This window comes from Procambarus clarkii, chromosome 78 (genome assembly GCF_040958095.1).
Source record: "Procambarus clarkii isolate CNS0578487 chromosome 78, FALCON_Pclarkii_2.0, whole genome shotgun sequence".
Lineage (NCBI taxonomy): Eukaryota > Metazoa > Arthropoda > Malacostraca > Decapoda > Cambaridae > Procambarus > Procambarus clarkii.
The window spans coordinates 18089655-18109159 of record NC_091227.1 but is presented as its reverse complement, the minus strand read 5'-3'; the positions used below and the strand labels follow the sequence as shown (position 1 = coordinate 18109159).

General features: G+C 48.0%; 1 protein-coding gene across 5 annotated transcripts in view; it reads right to left on the bottom strand.

The window, feature by feature from the left end:
- The window catches only part of Ddr (discoidin domain-containing receptor 2), a 642292-nt gene that overhangs the window by 120986 nt on the left and 501801 nt on the right, over positions 1 to 19505 (bottom strand). For all 5 annotated transcript variants that reach the window (XM_069314116.1, XM_069314113.1, XM_069314117.1 and 2 more), the window contains exon 3: positions 6705 to 6810. In XM_069314116.1, the coding sequence (XP_069170217.1) occupies positions 6705 to 6810 (106 nt within the window). The remainder of the gene's footprint in view (positions 1 to 6704; positions 6811 to 19505) is intronic.

Here is a 19505-nt window from a genome sequence, read left to right as displayed (position 1 = left end):
ATTGAAAACAAGGACGCAGCAGAGAAAAAAAGGAGAAAGAGTAATGATGGAAATAATAGAGAAGACAGAAAGCGGACTGTAGGAGAGGGAGAGAATCGAGAAAACCTAGCATTAAGGAGGGAAGGAGACGGAAGAGGGACAGACGGAAGAGGGGAGACTATACTAAGGTTAACAGAAAATGGGCCCCGAGTAGACACACAACTATCAGTAAGTGACTATTCAAAACAGAAAACGTGACCAACATTTAGATAGTGAGAGAGGGAGGAGAGAGAGGGAGAAAGGTAGAGAGAGAGAGAGAGAGAGAGAGAGAGAGAGAGAGAGAGAGAGAGAGAGAGAGAGAGAGAGAGAGAGAGAGAGGGAGAGAGAGAGAGAGAGAGAAGAGAGGGGGGAAAGTCAGTGAGAGAAGGAGAAGGGAGAGGGGGAAAAGGTTTTCAATTTTCTTAACCTCTTCCTTCATCCGCACCTCTTCCTCTTCCATGTTAAATAAAGAAGAGAGAGAGAGCAGAGAAGGAAGGAGGAGGAGGAGGAGACATTGGTGCCTGGGAAGCACTCATGGTGAGGGGAGGACAGTGATAAGTGGAGACGGAAGAGGGGAACTGAAGAGATAGGGTAGAGGGGAAGAATGGAAAAGATGCTAGCAGGTAGTAGGCTTTGGTTTACATTTATTAAACAGTTTACAAGCATGAAAACTTGCCAATCAACTGTTATTATTGTTATAAACAGCCTCCTGGTGCTTCGGAGCTCATTACTTGTTTAATAATCGTAAACAAAGCCGCCAAAGATTAAGAAAAGATGGACAGGTTCGTAAGTGCTTGCGTAACTGCTTCGTGAATCTGGCCCCAGGTAGGTAAGTGTAATATATTAACACGGGCCATAGGAGACATGCCCAGGTGGAGAATGAAAGAAGGGAATGAGAGAAAATGAGAGAACGAATACCCTCCCCTCTTCCATCTTCCCTTCCACAACCTCCTTCTTGGCCCTTTCTTTAATCCTTTCACCTCTGTCCTGCTTCTTCTGTCAACCCACAAATCTCCTTGCACCATACCTTTCCATAACCATTCCACCACCTGCCTACCCTTCCCATCAAGCTTTGCACCTGCTAATTTTCCTTTCCTCCTACGCTTCCATCTCCTGCTCCCAATCCATGTTATCCCTCCCTCCCTCCCCTTCCACCTGCTACTTTCCCTTTCCATCAACTCTTCCATCTGCTTCTTTCCCTTCCCATCATTCATGCTCCTTACACTTTCCTTCAACCCCTTCCACCTAACCTTCCCTCCCTCCCTTCCCTCCTCCTCCCCCCTTCCCAGCATCTCCCCTCCCACGTGCCGCGTCAACTGGCCGTCACGGTCGGCCCTAACGACCGTAACAGGATAATTACAAGCGGGTTAAAAGGGCTGATACAAAATAGGAGGTAACGACACCATGTTATGTGACGCCTCCCCCCCCTCCCACATAAAGGGAGGGGGGAATATGAGGGGTAAAAGAAGGGGGGGAGGGAAGGGAGTGCTGTGTTCTGATTGATTGGTCGTTACGTTATATGTGGTCTGATTCCCTTCATGTATGTGAGGAAACAAATGGAACGGGGGGGGGGGAAGTGATGGAAGAGATGGGAATAAGGAGGGAGGGAGTGAGGGAAAAGGGAGGGGTGGGGGAGAGTGAAATGATGAGGGAGCAATGACATGTGTGACCATTAATACACCCTACACTTTGTAATGGGAGCAGGGGGGAGAGAGGGTCAGGTAGGGGGGAGGAAGAGTGTTATGGAAGGGTAGAGAAGGGAGGGGAAGTGATGTGAATTGACCAAGTGGGAAATGAGGAAGATAACAAGTAGAGGGAATGAGACACAGGGAAAGAGGGGGATCGAATGAGACACAGGGAAAGAGGGGGATCGAATGAAACACAGAGAGGAGAATGAAAAGGTAATTTAACTTGTCACACAAGAGCTCTCCCCCTACCCCCCCCCCCCCCTACCCCTGTACAAGAGTCCCTCAGTAGAGCACCTACCGACGCCTCTACAGGAGTCCCTCAGACGTCCCTGGCCACGCAGCTCCCAGGGACCACAACGTGACCCCAACCAATCATAACGTCGACAAAACAATTCAGGACACCCACGTAAATACCGCTAGTTTGATGGGGTGGGGGGGAGAGGGGGGGTGAGGGAAAGAGGGGGATGGGGATAGGAAAAGGGGGGGGGGATAGGGGTGGAGGAGAGGGAAGGATTGGATGAGGAAAGGAGGATTGGAAGCAAGGATCGCTGGGATTGGGGGGGGGGAATAGAAGGGGGTGTGAGAGAGGGACACGGAAGGGGGCCAGCGGAAGGGGTTAGCGGAAGGGGTTAGCGGAAGGGGTCAACGGAAGGGAAGAGGGAAAGTTTTTAATTTTCAAACTTTAACAGGAATTTAACATTACGGGATAAGTTGCTTTAGCATGGGAGAAGAAACGAATAATCACATTAAAATGGTTAGATAACCGGAGGAGGAGGAGAAATGGAAAACTTCACAGGAAGAAAAGGGATAGGAGAAGGATGGAGGGGATTAGAGTGGATAGGTATAAGATACGAGTGTGAAGTACGAGGCCCAGGGATAGTAGACACACATTCCAAGGCACAGAATTAGATTCAACCAATTTAGGACCGAAGGAAAATTGGATAAACATTGAGATCCGCGACTACTCAAGAAGGGCTCTAAGCTGGCTAACCGGTTGCCCACACGAGGGAAGGTTAAGGGGGGACCATTACCCCTTAGAAAGCTTCGTTCATTACACTATTATTAAGAGGGGAAGGGGGTAGAGAGGGACAAGGGGAAGGGCTAGAGAGGGGACACACCCCCCCTATCACCAACGGCAGCCCCTAAAAAAACCAAACCAGTTTGACGAGATGAAACGAGGGGATTAAACCCGAACTTAGAAGCCAGGGCGAGCTTAACATACTAAACTGTTTTAAGGGGGAAAGTCGAACGGTGACACTTCATTACTACGGTGACCGAGGACCCGTGTGGCCACCACCACGTGAATGACTAGGAGACCAATCGAACACCACCACGTGAATGACCAGGAGACCAATCGAACACCACCACGTGAATGACCAGGAGACCAATCGAACACCACCACGTGAATGACCAGGAGACCAATCGAACACCACCACGTGAATGACCAGGAGACCAATCGAACACCACCACGTGAGTGACCAGGAGACCAATCGAACACCACCACGTGAATGACCAGGAGACCAATCGAACACCACCACGTGAATGACCAGGAGACCAATCGAACACCACCACGTGAATGACCAGGAGACCAATCGAACACCACCACGTGAATGACCAGGAGACCAATCGAACACCACCACGTGAGTGACCAGGAGACCAATCGAACACCACCACGTGAATGACCAGGAGACCAATCGAACACCACCACGTGAGTGACCAGGAGACCAATCGAACACCACCACGTGAGTGACCAGGAGACCAATCGAACACCACCACGTGAGTGACCAGGAGACCAATCGAACACCACCACGTGAGTGACCAGGAGACCAATCGAACACCACCACGTGAGTGACCAGGAGACCAATCGAACACCACCACGTGAGTGACCAGGAGACCAATCGAACACCACCACGTGAGTGACCAGGAGACCAATCGAACACCACCACGTGAGTGACCAGGAGACCAATCGAACACCACCACGTGAGTGACCAGGAGACCAATCGAACACCACCACGTGAATGACCAGGAGACCAATCGAACACCACCACGTGAGTGACCAGGAGACCAATCGAACACCACCACGTGAATGACCAGGAGACCAATCGAACACCACCACGTGAGTGACCAGGAGACCAATCGAACACCACCACGTGAATGACCAGGAGACCAATCGAACACCACCACGTGAATGACCAGGAGACCAATCGAACACCACCACGTGAGTGACCAGGAGACCAATCGAACACCACCACGTGAATGACCAGGAGACCAATCGAACACCACCACGTGAATGACCAGGAGACCAATCGAACACCACCACGTGAGTGACCAGGAGACCAATCGAACACCACCACGTGAATGACCAGGAGACCAATCGAACACCACCACGTGAATGACCAGGAGACCACTCGAACACCACCACGTGAATGACCAGGAGACCAATCGAACACCACCACGTGAGTGACCAGGAGACCAATCGAACACCACCACGTGAATGACCAGGAGACCAATCGAACACCACCACGTGAATGACCAGGAGACCAATCGAACACCACCACGTGAATGACCAGGAGACCAATCGAACACCACCACGTGAATGACCAGGAGACCAATCGAACACCACCACGTGAATGACCAGGAGACCAATCGAACACCACCACGTGAATGACCAGGAGACCAATCGAACACCACCACGTGAATGACCAGGAGACCAATCGAACACCACCACGTGAATGACCAGGAGACCAATCGAACACCACCACGTGAATGACCAGGAGACCAATCGAACACCACCACGTGAATGACCAGGAGACCAATCGAACACCACCACGTGAATGCAGACGAGGAGTCACCACGTGGCTGAAGATATGATAAAAAAGCCAAACATCAGAGCGTGAAGATACGACGTTTCGGTCCATCCTAAACCATTATTAAGTCGTGTAGTCTTGAATATAAATATCAAACAACTACAATCACACTAAAGATACAAACGGACAACTATAATCAAAATAATTCTCTAAAATGACCGCCAAAAACCAAATCGCAATTATTCCAGTGGAATTCGAGGCCCTCACAAGGTTTAAGTGAGAAAGTTACACAAACTACTTAAGTAATGCTGTGAGAAAAGTGTGTGTGTAAAGTGTGGTGAAGAAACTCTCATCTCGAACCGTCCCTTACAACACATCCCTACTCCCCTTCAACCAGCCCCTTACACCCCCTAGACCCCCTACACCCCCCTACCTACCCCCTTCCCACATCCGACTTGATTAATGCCCGTCCCCACTAACGACCTGATCGATCTTGTCCAAGTAGAGCAGAAGTTGGATAAATTATCAATCTTTTAATCCATCTTGCCAGGGCCGTCCTGTGTCTTCTCACCCATCTTCCCTATCCCCTATTCCCTCTAGTGAGATCCCCAGGACCTGTTCGAGCCTATCCAGGGAAGAATAGACTAGGCGATAAGGAACAATTGATAAGATAATCATTGAAATTCCTCTTTACAAACTCGTTAGCTCCAGCACCGTCCAACGTCCCAGGACAGACACAGGTGAGACTGTCTCCCTGACGGACAGAAACATCTTTATGACCGGGGATCTTGAGGTTATCTTGAGATGATTTCGGGGCTTTAGTGTCCCCGCGGCCCGGTCCTTGACCAGGCCTCCACCCTAAGGCAAAGGATTTCATAGAGGCGGGGGGAGGGGGGGTGGGATAAACTGTAGCTCAGGTATGAGGCAGACTATCCTGGGATATAGTTACTCATGAGAAAACTATAGTTAGGATTGGATAAGTGAGCATATAGAAGAACATCTCTATCAGGGTTTCTACTACAAACGGCGACAGCCTGGTTGGTCAGGTCAGCAATTAGACGTAGGTCAGGTGTGATACCTTAGGTCATTATCGCAAGGTACATTCAAGGTAGAGTCAGTGTAGGTCTGTGGCCACCTGTCTGTGGTCACCTGTCTGTGGTCACCTGTCTGTGGTCACCTGTCTGTGGTCACCTGTCTGTGGTCACCTGTCTGTGGCCACCTGTCTGTGGCCACCTGTCTGTGGTCACCTGTCTGTGGTCACCTGTCTGTGGTCACCTGTCTGTGGTCACCTGTCTGTGGCCACCTGTCTGTGGTCACCTGTCTGTGGTCACCTGCCTGTGGTCACCTGTCTGTAATCACCTGTCTATGGTCACCTGTCTGTGGTCACGTGTCTGTGGCCACCTGTCTGTGGTCACCTGTCTGTGGTCACCTGTCTGTGGTCACCTGTCTGTAATCACCTGTCTATGGTCACCTGTCTGTGGCCACCTGTCTGTGGTCACCTGTCTGTGGTCACCTGTCTGTGGTCACGTGTCTGTGGTCACCTGTCTGTAATCACCTGTCTATGGTCACCTGTCTGTGGTCACGTGTCTGTGGTCACCTGTCTGTGGTCACGTGTCTGTGGTCACCTGTCTGTAATCACCTGTCTATGGTCACCTGTCTGTGGTCACCTGTCTGTAATCACCTGTCTATGGTCACCTGTCTGTGGTCACCTGTCTGTAATCACCTGTCTATGGTCACCTGACTATGAGACTCTGTAATAAGAAAAAAACACATGACAACAAAACAGCTAAATAAATCAGACAAAAATACTATAAATGAGAAAAAAAATCCTCCTGAAGGTAAAAGTACATCAGGATTGGTTACTTTCAGCCAATCACAAGCCGGGGAATTAAGGAACAAGACGGGACCAAGGTGTCCCAACTAATCAAAACTCTGCAAATTTAACGGGAGAGGAGCGACGTTCCCTAGCCAATAAGAGGCCAGGAAATTTGGCGCGCGAGCAGGAAGTCGCCTCAGCCAATGAGAGTGAACGAAATTTGGCGCGAAAGCTTGAAGGCGCCCCGACCCCCAACGGAAACTTGGAAACCTGACTGAGAGAGAGAGAGAGAGAGAGAGAGAGAGAGAGAGAGAGAGAGAGAGAGAGAGAGAGAGAGAGAGAGAGAGAGAGAGAGAGAGAGAGGTAGGAACTAACCTTGCGGAGATAGGGCCGGTGACGGAGACGTCGTAGGAGGACGACGCCGATATCTGGCTATTCTTAATCTTGCCGGACTCCATCCCAAGGGGCGCCCCGCACGCCGCTGCAACGGATAACACTGTTAGTACCATACAGATAACACGTGTGTGTGTGTGTGTGTAGCTGTCAATATATATATATATATATATATATATATATATATATATATATATATATATATATATATATATATATATATATATATTACATATATATATATATATATATATATATATATATATATTACATATATATATATATATATATATATATATATATATATATATATATATATATATATATACTATATATATATATATATATATATATATATATATTATTAAGTCAGTCACTATTACATATCAGACAAAAATATTACTGTACCAGAAGCTATTCCATGCTAGGGGGAACTCCAAGGCTGAGATTACATACTCCATCCCATTGACCTGGGCTCCAGGAGACTCGAACCCTGGTCCCCCAAGCTTGGGAGGCCGAAGCTCACACACTTCTATAAGATAATTTCAATAATTGTCGTGACCAAAGCTGGATACTCGGACAAAAGTAAACTTTCCGGTGGTCCGTCACTACTTTCTGCTACTTCCCACCAAATGGTTAGTAGGGGGTTGGGGGGGGGGGGTAGTTGGTAGGGGGAGGGGGGGGGGGTTCAACAACATGCCAACACTCGAAGGTGGTGGAGGCCAAGACCGTCAGTAGTTTCAAAGCGTTATATGACAAAGAGTGCTGGGAAGACGGGACACAACGAGCGTAGCTCTCATCCTGTAACTACACTTAGGTAATTACACACACAAGAGCCCTCACAAAACACCCAGTCAGTCACAGCCACACACACACACACACACACACACACACACACACACACACACACACACACACACACACACAAGCCCCCCTGGGCAAACACCCCCCCACCTTACCCCCCCAACCATTCCGTTCCAAATTAGCTGCTTTCGCACGAAGGACGTGTCTAAATTGCATATTAAATCATTAGGATTTCGCACACGAGGGCAGTAATGGGTGAGGAAGGGACGGGAGGAAGAGAGGATAGGGAGGAGGAGGAGGGAAGGAGAAGGAGGAGGGGGATTGGGGGTAGATGGGAGGGGGGAAGGAAAGGGGGTGGGTGGGGGACATCTGAAGGTGGATAACTTTAATTTGATTTATAGATGTAATTATATTGACGTGAGAGAGAACTGTCCCAGCGGGTGGTCACTTCGCTGGAGGAAGGGAAAGGGAGGGAGAGAAGTGAGGGAGGGAAGGGAAGGGAAAGAAGTGAGGGAGGGAAGGGAAAGGAGGGAGAAAGGTAGGGATGGAGAGGATTGATGGTGATGATGTAGTCCTTGTAGTCCATCATTGGTGAAGGACTACAAGGAAGAGGCACATGCTGGTGATGGAAGACCAACATGGGACCATTAAGACCAACATGGGACCACCAAGGCCAACATAGGACCACCACGGCCAACATACGACCACCAAGACCAACATATGTCTTAAATAAGACATATGAGAACAGAATTGGGATATAAAGACCGAGTGAAGAAACAATCCCACCGGGGATCGAACTCCGACCCAGCAAGAAGCGCGACTATCACTCTACCGACCAAAGAACACAAGATAATATTCCCCTCACAGCCTGTAATCCAGTATTCTCTGGAAGAACCTCACACTATTCTCTCTCGGTTCTTAAAGAACATGGTATGTCTTACGATCGTCTTAAATGCTACGATGTCTGAGGCCAGATATAAGATATCGGTTCAGGTGAGATCTGGACGATATAGGAGCAATATAGATATAGATATAGGATCGATATAGCAATTTTACTATGTACTTGTCTCTAAAACGTCGGAATATTGAATCTTTGGTCAATAACAACAAGGTTGTAGATGATTATTGTGTGGTTGTAACAACCATGTTATCTTGAGGTTATCTTGAGATGATTTCGGGGCTTTAGTGTCCCCGCGGCCCGGTCCTCGACCAGGCCTCCACCCCCAGGAAGTAGCCCGTGACAGCTGACTAACACCCAGGTACCTATTTTACTGCTAGGTAACAGGGGCATAGGGTGAAAGAAACCCTGCCCATTGTTTCTCGCCGGCGCCTGGGATCGAACCCAGGACCACAGGATCACAAGTCCAGCGTGCTGTCCGCTCGGCCGACCGGCTCCCTGGTGGCTGTATGGTGGCTACAATTTCTGACTCGTGTGCACATTTCGTATATCGACCGTGTAAACTGTAAATCAATACACAGTAAATTGTAAATCAGTCAACCCCCTCTCCCCCCCCCACACCACCCCTCATTCCAGTACCATGTGAGAGTTGTAAATCACAACTATATATAGAGATATATATACTATATATAGAGAGATATATATAGAGTTGTAAATCACAACTATATATAGAGATATATATACTATATATATAAGAGATATATATAGAGTTGTAAATCACAACTATAGCGTCTATACAGTATAGAATCTGAAACTAGAATATAGAATCTATCTAGATTATATTTTCTATTGTTATTCTCTTCATTGATTATCAATTTATAAATGTTTAAGGTTTATAGGTCCCAGGAGTCTATAGGGAGCCGGTCGGCCGAGCGGACAGCACGCTGGACTTGTGATCCTGTGGTCCCGGGTTCGATCCCAGGCGCCGGCGAGAAACAATGGGTAGATTTTATTTCACCCTATGCCCCCCTGTTACCTAGCAGTAAAATAGGTACCTGGGTGTTAGTCAGCTGTCACGAGCTGCTTCCTGGGGGGTGGAGGCCTGGTCGAGGACCGGGCCGCGGGGACACTAAATAGCCCCGAAATCATCTCAAGATAACCCCCCTAATGGTCGCTTGTGTGTGGGGGCCCACGGTGATGGTGTGGTTGACACACACACACACGCGCGTGCACACTCACACACCTTAAACAAACAGACGTCAACAACAGAGTCAAAACAATAACAGAAATATCGGATGTCTTATTCTGGAAAGTCGAGCCTTCAAGAGTGGAAATTCCACGGGAAGACGAAGATCTTGGTCGTTTCTGTATTCAATGTCTGACTGTCTGTCTGGCTGACTGGCTGGCTGGCTGGCTGGCTGACTGACTGACTGACTGACTGACTGGCTGGCTGGCTGGAACGTGTCCACCAGTTGATTGACAGTTGAGAGACCGGACCAAAGAGCCAGAGCTCAACCCCCGCCAGCACAACTAGGTGAATATAGTTACATTGCCCAGGTAAGACCATCATGAGCGCCACCTTCCTTGCTCAGGCCCCGACTGCACAGGTGTGGAATGGGGTGGAAGGGATGGGAGGGAGGGAGTGAGCAGGTAAAGGCTGGGAGCCGCCACCACCCCGCCAACACCAGCACTGAATAATTCAGAGTGACCTCAGATGTCCCCCAGTAGTCAAGGGAGGTCACCCCGGCAATCACCTGTCGCCCGCCCCTTCCCTAAACCATCACTTCACACCAACCACTCGCACACACACACACACACACACACCAGTTGATTGACAGTTAAGAGGCGGGACCAAAGAGCCAAAGCTCAGCCCCCGCAAACACAAATAGGTGAGTACAAATAAGTGAATACACACACACACACACACACATACGCACACCCACACACACCCACACACACACACACACACACACACACACACACACACACACACACACACACACACACACACACAAAGTTTACTCACAACTGACGACGTTCGAACACTGACCGAACAATGAGTCACTGACGACTTGTTCGAATCACAACGCTGTAAAACCTTCACCCACCAATACGAATAATCGTCAACAGAACCTAAACACCTAACCCTACCTAATAGAACCCTAACTAATCACCAAATTCGAATTTATAATTGTTTTATGAGAGAAAATCCCGAACTGAATACTCAGAAAGTTACAATGGATGAATTGACTTTGCGGTCGTTCACAGCTTGGACGAGCACACCCTTATTACGGGTTGGGGTCGGTCGCAGCTTGCACGATACGTCCAATGATGATTTGAGATCTCAACATCTTGGAATCCATTTACATCAATAGAAAACCAGAATTGAACACTGGCTGAACACGAACACTCCCCCTGACACTGCCTGTGACACGCCCGTTAGCACGTCACATGGCACTCCCCGGGCACTGCCTCTGGCACTTTCTGACACAAGGCAACCTCTTTCTGTTTTTTTTGGTGTCTCGTTTAGAAGAGTAGGTGGGTGGGAGGGAGAGGGAGAGCAGGGGAAGGAAGAGAGAGAACGAGAAGGGAAAGAGAGGAGAGAGAGAGAAGAGAGAGAGAGAGAGAGAGAGAGAGAGAGAGAGAGAGAGAGAGAGAGAGAGAGAGAGAGAGAGAGAGAGAGAGAGAGAGAGAGAGAGAGAGAGTGAGAGAGAGAGAGAGAGAGAGAGGGAGGAAGAGCAAGGAAGGAGACAAAGGTGCTGGATGGGTGTGAGATGCGTAAGGTGGAACAGGAAGAGGAACAGGAGTAACAGGAGCAGTAGAAGAGGGAAAAGAAGAAGGAAGAGATCTTCGTGTCTAGAGTCAATCTTAAACCGAAAAACCATAAACAACGCACTAAAAAAAACACATAAACCCCCAGGGAAAATAAACCGGACCCCACAGGGGCACCCAGCTATCACCCCCCCCCCACCCACCCCACTTCCGACCCCCGTTTGCGTATCCGGAAGCAATCTTATCCGAATGAAACATCACAAACGGAAAAAAAAGGAATTTCCGTATAAGCGATATATTATATTTACGCTGTCGCGACGTGTCCATGTTCGCGTATCCGGAAACAATACAATTCCCAGTGAAATTGTTCAAAATATTGAGTCAAGCTGATGAGGAAGTGAAGTGAAGTGAGGGAGAGAGAGAGAGAGAGAGAGAGAGAGAGAGAGAGTGAGAGAGTGTGGGGGGGGGGGTGAGAGAGGTAGGGACATAAATGCCAGGGAGCAGAAAGGAAAAGAGAGAGACAGAAGGGTAGCACAGAAACAGGATGGGTGGAAGAGACAGTGGGAAGGGAGAAAGGAGACAAAGTGACTGAGAGAGAGGGTGCCAGGGAGACACCCACATAGTGTCACGCCCAGCAACTAACTCAACCGTGGGAGAGACGAGAGTAAACCCGACCAAAATTAAAACAATTATATCTGCACACTGAGGGTACAAATCTAATTTAATTTCATAATTGTTTAATAAACATCTACATCAATAACATAGAATGTGAATATCTGTCTGTATTAGAGACCAGACGTTTGTGACAAGCCTTACCAAACTTTGCACGGTGATTGCTATGTGGACAGTGCCTGGCATGATCGCTGGGTAGCTTATCTAGTGTGTACATTAATAAATAATGCCAACACACAAACTATAAATTATCGATCTTTCTCCTGTTTTAAACTTGTATTCGGATGACTAATGATCCAGAGGGGACAGAGTAAATACCGACCTGCCCCCCCTCCCCCCTCCCCCTTCACTCTGGGGTATACTACTGCTTCCCTTACCCCTCCCCCACCCAGATATCCCCCCACCCCCACCCCCCAAAGGACTGACAAGAGAAGAAGAGATCCATTAGAAACAATAACAAGTAACAATAGCCGGGCCAGAGGCAACACAAAACAGACGACGGACACAAGCAGGAGAGAGAGACAGAGGCAGGAGAGAGAGAGAGACAGAAGCAGGAGAGAGACAGAAGCAGGAGAGAGAGAGAGAAGCAGGAGAGAGAGAGAAGCAGGAGAGAGAGAGAAGCAGGAGAGAGAGACAAAGGCAGGAGAGAGACAGAAGCAGGAGAGAGACAGAAGCAGGAGAGAGAGACAAAGGCAGGAGAGAGACAGAAGCAGGAGAGAGACAGAAGCAGGAGAGAGAGACAAAGGCAGGAGAGAGACAGAAGCAGGAGAGAGACAGAAGCAGGAGAGAGAGACAAAGGCAGGAGAGAGACAGAAGCAGGAGAGAGAGAGACAGAAGCAGGAGAGAGAGAGACAGAGGCAGGAAAGGTCCAAAGACAGGATATAGACAGGAAAAATTAGAGATAGAGAGACAAAAGAAAACAGAAGACAGTAGAAGGACAAAAAAAAAAGACGTAATCACCATAGCAATTCAACGTGAGCACATCCCCTCCCCCCCACCTAAGCCACCCCAAAACGAGGGAAGAGGGACAGCATGAGGAAGATAAGGAAGCAGCAGAGAAGCTGTGATAACAGGGAGACAGAGAGAGCAACGCTTAGCTACCCAAACAGGAATTAACGAAAATATCCGAATCCTTCCCAAACAAGCAACACATCGGATTAGAAACTACTAAATACCCTCAGAAGACATCAGAAAGGATATATATATATATATATATATATATATATATATATATATATATATATATATATATATATATATATATATATATATATATATATCCCCTACATCCCCCACCACACCAAAATGTCATAAAAGTATAACATAATATTGCCCATTAAAATATATACCAATATATATGGTTAAACTATATATATTATATGAGCTGTGGGACGGTGGGGGGGGGTGTTCGAAATATGTCCAACTGGACAAAATATTGGTCTCGGTGGCCAATTCCCTAATGGGTTCCTGGGGTATTACTTTTTGTAAGGGGGTGAGGGGGGTGAAATAGGGGAGTGCAGAGAGAGAGAGAGAGAGAGAGAGAGAGAGAGAGAGAGAGAGAGAGAGAGAGAGAGAGAGAGAGAGAGAGAGAGAGAGAGAGAGAGAGAGTGAGAGAGAGAGAGAGAGAGAGAGAGAGAGAGAGAGAGAGAGAGAGAGAGAGAGAGAGAGAGAGAGAGAGAGAGAGAGTGAGAGAGAGAGAGAGAGTGAGAGAGAGAGAGAGAGAGAGAGAGAGAGAGAGAGAGAGAGAGAGAGAGAGAGAGAGAGAGAGTGAGAGAGAGAGAGAGAGAGAGAGAGAGAGACAGAGAGAGAGAGAGAGAGAGAGAGAAGTAAGGAGTATTCTCTTCAACAGCAAAGTTACTTTTAAATTGCTACTACACTAATACAATGTCAACAGAAAACGGGGAAGCGAGTACTAAAAAGAGGGGTTTCATGGGTATTTATTCTCGAGGTTCAGAGAATATCTTAAATTCTTTATAATATATATAATTTATATAACAACGTTTACGTAATATTCAATAAACGTTGAATGAACGTCAATTAAACGTTCCCAAGAAGTGGGAGGTGTGCATGGCTCAAGAAGGAGGCATATAGCCATCAGCCGTTGTGAAAAATCTGATTTAAACGCAAATATTTCCACGCGATAAACTCTACGGAGAATGAACCCCACGTTTGAGTTACTAGGACGTAGTTGATGAAGCAGCCAGCCAGTCCTCCTAGGGTTTCCCAACGTTAAAATCACGGACAGTTTAAAGTGCCCCTATCCTAACCTACCAGAGGACCTAAAACAGAAAACGTGACAGTACGTCACTTTCGCCAGCCGCTTCCATTTTCAACTACAACAAATTTTGTCATTTTGTAACGCATATACGAGCGAAAAGGTTCTTCAAGAACATGTTCTTGAAGAACCTGTCGCTGTTTTTCTTGTGTCTAAATGAATTATACAACGGATCTGTTGTGGTTGGTTTCTTGTAACTATTTATTACGATAAGGACCAGCTTGTGGATCTGCATGATAGGCAAGACGTTGTCACACACTGCTTGCCCTCTGGTAACGCACACCGCCAGGATTCATGAAGACATTACCCAACCTCTTACGAAACCTGTACATCTTCCTCAATCATGGCGGCTTTCTTTACATCTAATAAACGGTTTATGAGCTGCAAAGCGCTACGAGGTTGTTAATAACAATAATAACCTTGGGAGCCGGTCGGCCGAGCGGACAGCACGCTGGACATGTGATCCTGTGGTCCCGGGTTCGATCCCAGGCGCCGGCGAGAAACAATGGGCAGAGTTTCTTTCACCCTATGCCCCTGTTACCTAGCAGTAAAATAGGCACTAGGGTGTTAGTCAACTGTGACGGGCTGCTTCCTGGGTGTGGAGGCCTGGTCGAGGACCGGCCGCGGGACACTAAAGCCCCGAAATCATCTCAAGATAACCTCAAGATAACCTTTGGTTGAGAAGCTTCGAAGATCGTAAACTCTTTAATATATGTAAACAAACATCAGGAAAGATTTACAGGTTTCGTAAATGGTCGTGTAAATAGCTGACGACTCTTGGCCCAACCACTTGGACTGGACGACAGAGCGACGGCCTCGCTTCATGCAGGTCGGGGGTTCAATCCCCTCGACCGTCCAAGTGCACCATTCCTTCCCCCCGTCCCATCCCAAATCCTTATCCTGACCCCTTCCCAGTGCTATAGAGTCGCAATGGCTTGGCGCTTTCCCCTGATAATTCCTGCTCCGATGACCCTTGGTCCAGGGTGCCTGTAGAGCACAAGGAGGAGGCACCATCAGGGCACAACGCAGGCATTGATTAACGACTCAAATCACACAATTAAAGTGAAATTAACAAATCACCTTCACTACGACCCTTTCAATACAATGATACAGTCACCATCTCTACCCCTCACACACACACACACACACACGCAGCACACAGGGGCCTGGTAGCCTGGTGGATAGCGCGCAGGGCTCGTAATTCTGTGGCGCGGGTTCGATTCCCGCACGAGGCGGAAACAAATGGGCAAAGTTTCTTTCACCCTGAATGCCCCTGTTACCTAGCAGTAAATAGGTACCTGGGAGTTAGTCAGCTGTCACGGGCTGCTTCCTGGTGTGTGTGTGTGTGTGATGTGGAAAAAAAAATAGTTAGTAAACAGTTGACTGACAGTTGAGAGGCGGGCCGAAAGAGCAAAGCTCAACCCCCGCAAAAACACAACTAGGTGAACACACACACACACACACACACACACACACACACACACACACACACACACATACACACACACACACACACACACTCTCTTCTCTTCTCTACCTCACCCCCCCCCCCACCCCCCACCCCACACACACAAAGCCAAAAATCAACCCAAACATTCAAACAACTTTACTACACCCCGAACCTTCTCCAAAGTAGTAACCACAGGCGGATAATTTTCATATAGCGTAGAGAGGCGAAGCTCCCTGGCACTCACTTAATAAATAAAGATCTTTACACGGGTGGAACACGCACCCCGGCGGCCCCAGCCAATCACAACCGCTGGTTCACCACCACATAAACTACCCTTCCCACCTCCAATTGAAAAGCAAACTGAATTGATTACTGTACATTTGTCATTAGTTCCTTTCTGTTGCTACGGCGGGTGCCTTACTGCTCCTGTTGCTAGTAGTACTGTTGCTACTGTTTTTACTGTTGCTAGTAGTACTGTTTTTACTGTTGCTGTTGCAATATATTAAAAAAATCACCTTTTTCCTTTCATGATGGCCCTTCTCGCGTTTTCTATGACCCTACAGCAATACAGATCTACTCATTCCATCACTCTTTCTTCTCAAGCAACTGGAATTATGGGGAAAAAACTAAGGGGAAATAATTATGGGGAACAAATTAAGAGGAAAGACTGGGAGAACTGGATGTAGCAACAATTTGTAAAAAAACAAAAGTGAGAGGTGACATGATTGGGACGTACAAAATCCTTACGGGGGTTTGTGGAGAATATAAAAATATTTATACTGTAATACACCAGAATGAGGAAGCATAGAGGGCAGTTGGAGATTGTAAATGGGTTATAACGAGTTAGTGAAAGCCTACAGATGGAAGTGTTGGGAACCAAGACCTGAAGCTCAACCATGAAAGCACACCTAGGGGCTGTAAACTCACACGCACACACACACACACACACACACACACACACACCAAAGAGCCAAAGCTCAACCCCCGCAAGCACAAATAGGTGAGGACACACACACACACGCACACACACACACACACACACACACACACACACACACGCACACACACACGCACACACACACACACACACACACACACACACACACACACACACACACACACACACGCACACGCACACGCACACACACACACACGCACACACACACACACACACACACACACACACACACACACACACACACACACACACACACACACCACTATCGATTACATGCCACGTACAAACACTGGAATTATGCCCAACTCGCATTACCTTAGTCGCTGTGTTCGTGTGTGTTTCTCGAGGGGAAATGGGGAGGAAGGGAGGAGGAAGGGTAGGGGGGAAGGAAGGGAGGTAGGAGGTAGGGATGGGGGAGGAGAGATGGGCAGAAGGGGGTGTAGAAGACGTTACCCAAATGTAAGGGCAGTGTTGGGGTGGTGGTGGTGGGGAACTTACCTAACAGTGTTTACCTAACAGTGTCTACATTCAAATAAGGTCTAGCTCTCTGTGTACCAAGTTAACTATTCTAACGTTCGAATTCTTTGTCTCCACTGTGGCCTTAAAGTTGTGGATGGAGGTGGCTTCTACAGCTTAAGTATCTACGGGCTCACCATAGCCCGTGCTACTTGGAACTGCTTGTTCCAAGTAGCGAATCTTTAACAACAACAACATTCTAACTTGTTCACCTTGTGTATCCCTCTGTTCCTACTATCCTCTTGAGTTGTGAGATTTAGTTCCATTAGCCTATCCTCATGGCTTAACCCTCTTAGCTCTGGTACCAATCTTGTTCCAAACCTTTGAATTTTTTACATTTTAGCTTTATACTTGACAAGGTACGGGTTCCAAGCCGGTGCCGCATATTTCAGTATGGGTCTAAGAATCTACGAGATCATTTCCTTCGGTAGGTCACTAATATTAATATGGAATAGTATTCATTGCAGGACTGAGCCCTCAAGTGTGGTGGTGGCGGAGGGGTGTGAGGGAGAGAGGGTGGAGTTACAGGACTGTTGGTGGTGCTGGAGTGTTGGGGACTGGTGGTGGAGGTAAGATGATTATCACGACAGAGCACCAAGCCATTACCACTATATAGCACTTGAAAGGGATCAGGATAAGGATTTGGTATAGGACGGGACCGTCGCTCCACGGTCCTGTACAAGTGCTGGAGAGTGGTGGAGAGTGGTGGAGAGTGGTGGAGAGTGGTGGAGAGTGGTGGAGAGTGGTGAGAGTGGTGAAAGTGGTGGAGAGTGGGGTTGAATATGGGGGGAGGTGGGGGGGGGGGGTCGCAGAGTGATAGGATTCACAGACGCTTTTGGAGACTCCAATACCCTGTAAAGAAGTCCAAAAATCTTCTAGAATTTTATAAGGTCCATGCCCTAAGGAGGTGCTGTCCAGGGCTGAGAGGACGCAGGAGGGAGGAAGGGGGTAAGAGTGAGAGTGAGAGTGAGAGTGAGAGTGAGAGTGAGAGTGAGAGAGAGAGAGAGAGAGAGAGAGAGAGAGAGAGAGAGAGAGAGTGAGAGAGAGAGAGAGAGAGAGAGAGGGGGGGGGCCGGCATATCAGTACCTCAGGACAGGTTTGCACTTAAAGACGTTCAATAGCCCCACTCTAACCTACTCCACGCTCTGATACACGCAAACACGCACACGCACGCACACCAAGCCAGACGCACACGCACGCACACAGGGCCAGATGTACAGACACACAAGTGCATACGCACGCACATTCACACACACACACACACACACACACACACACCCAAATACACCACACCTAACCAACTCATCACCTCCAAGCAAACTAAAGCCCAACCACCTCCGCCACTAGTTCACACCCTCCCCCAACACGCACCCTTACACCCCCACCCCACAACCCTTAACACGCTCCTCCACCCCCTCCACAAACACCCCCAAAAACGAATCCCCCCCACGCTGCCCCCCCAATACCCCCTCTGTCCCTATACAGAACAGCACCCTTCCTACACCCCCCCAACACATATACCCCCACCCCACTAACCCCCCACCCCCATAAAAAAAACATTGCTCGACTCGGAAAGTACGACATATATATTTTCACCTTATAGGTTATAATGTTCCGGAAAATATACCACCATATATGGTGCATCGGCACGCACACGCACACGCACGCGCACACACACACACACACACACACACACACACACACACACACACACACACACACACACACACATAAGATATAACCAGAGGCATCTTCAGCCAACACTAATACGCCTTATTTTGCACGTTGTGGTCCCAAACATACAAGTTATAAACGAACAATGAACAGCAGCGGTTGAAAATACCCCCATTTTCTATGCTTTTCTACGCAATATTAGGATAGGTTAGGTTAGGTGACTTAGGCTCATACATTCTGATTGCGTTAACACGTTGCATTTTGAACGTTGTGGCAAATCAAGAACTCGGACTCTTTCACCAGTTCTTACACCTGACCTCTGACCTCCACCCAGAGCCATATGTCTATGACCCAACTCGGGGGGGTCAGGTTAAAGTGTAGTTAAGTCATAAATTACACGAATGTGACCTTTCACAACAGCCTTTGACCTGACCTCTGGATACAATAGGAAAGGGGTGAGGCGTGGGACGGAAGGTCAACTGGGAAAGGGGAGAAGGAGAGGGTGGAATGGGTGATCAACACAGTATCCATGAATGACTTTGTACTAAATTCACCCGTCCTACACGACAGTCACTTCTGACAGGCAAGTTGACACACGTGACAGTTAAACTCTCAGCTGGTGACATTGACAGTACCCTCCTGTCTCACCTGTCTCTCTTGTACGGTCTGTCTCATCTGAACAGATCCACAAGGGCCGTGACGAGGATTCGAACCTGCGTCCAGGAGCATCCCAGACGCTGCCTTAAATCATCTGTCTCATATAA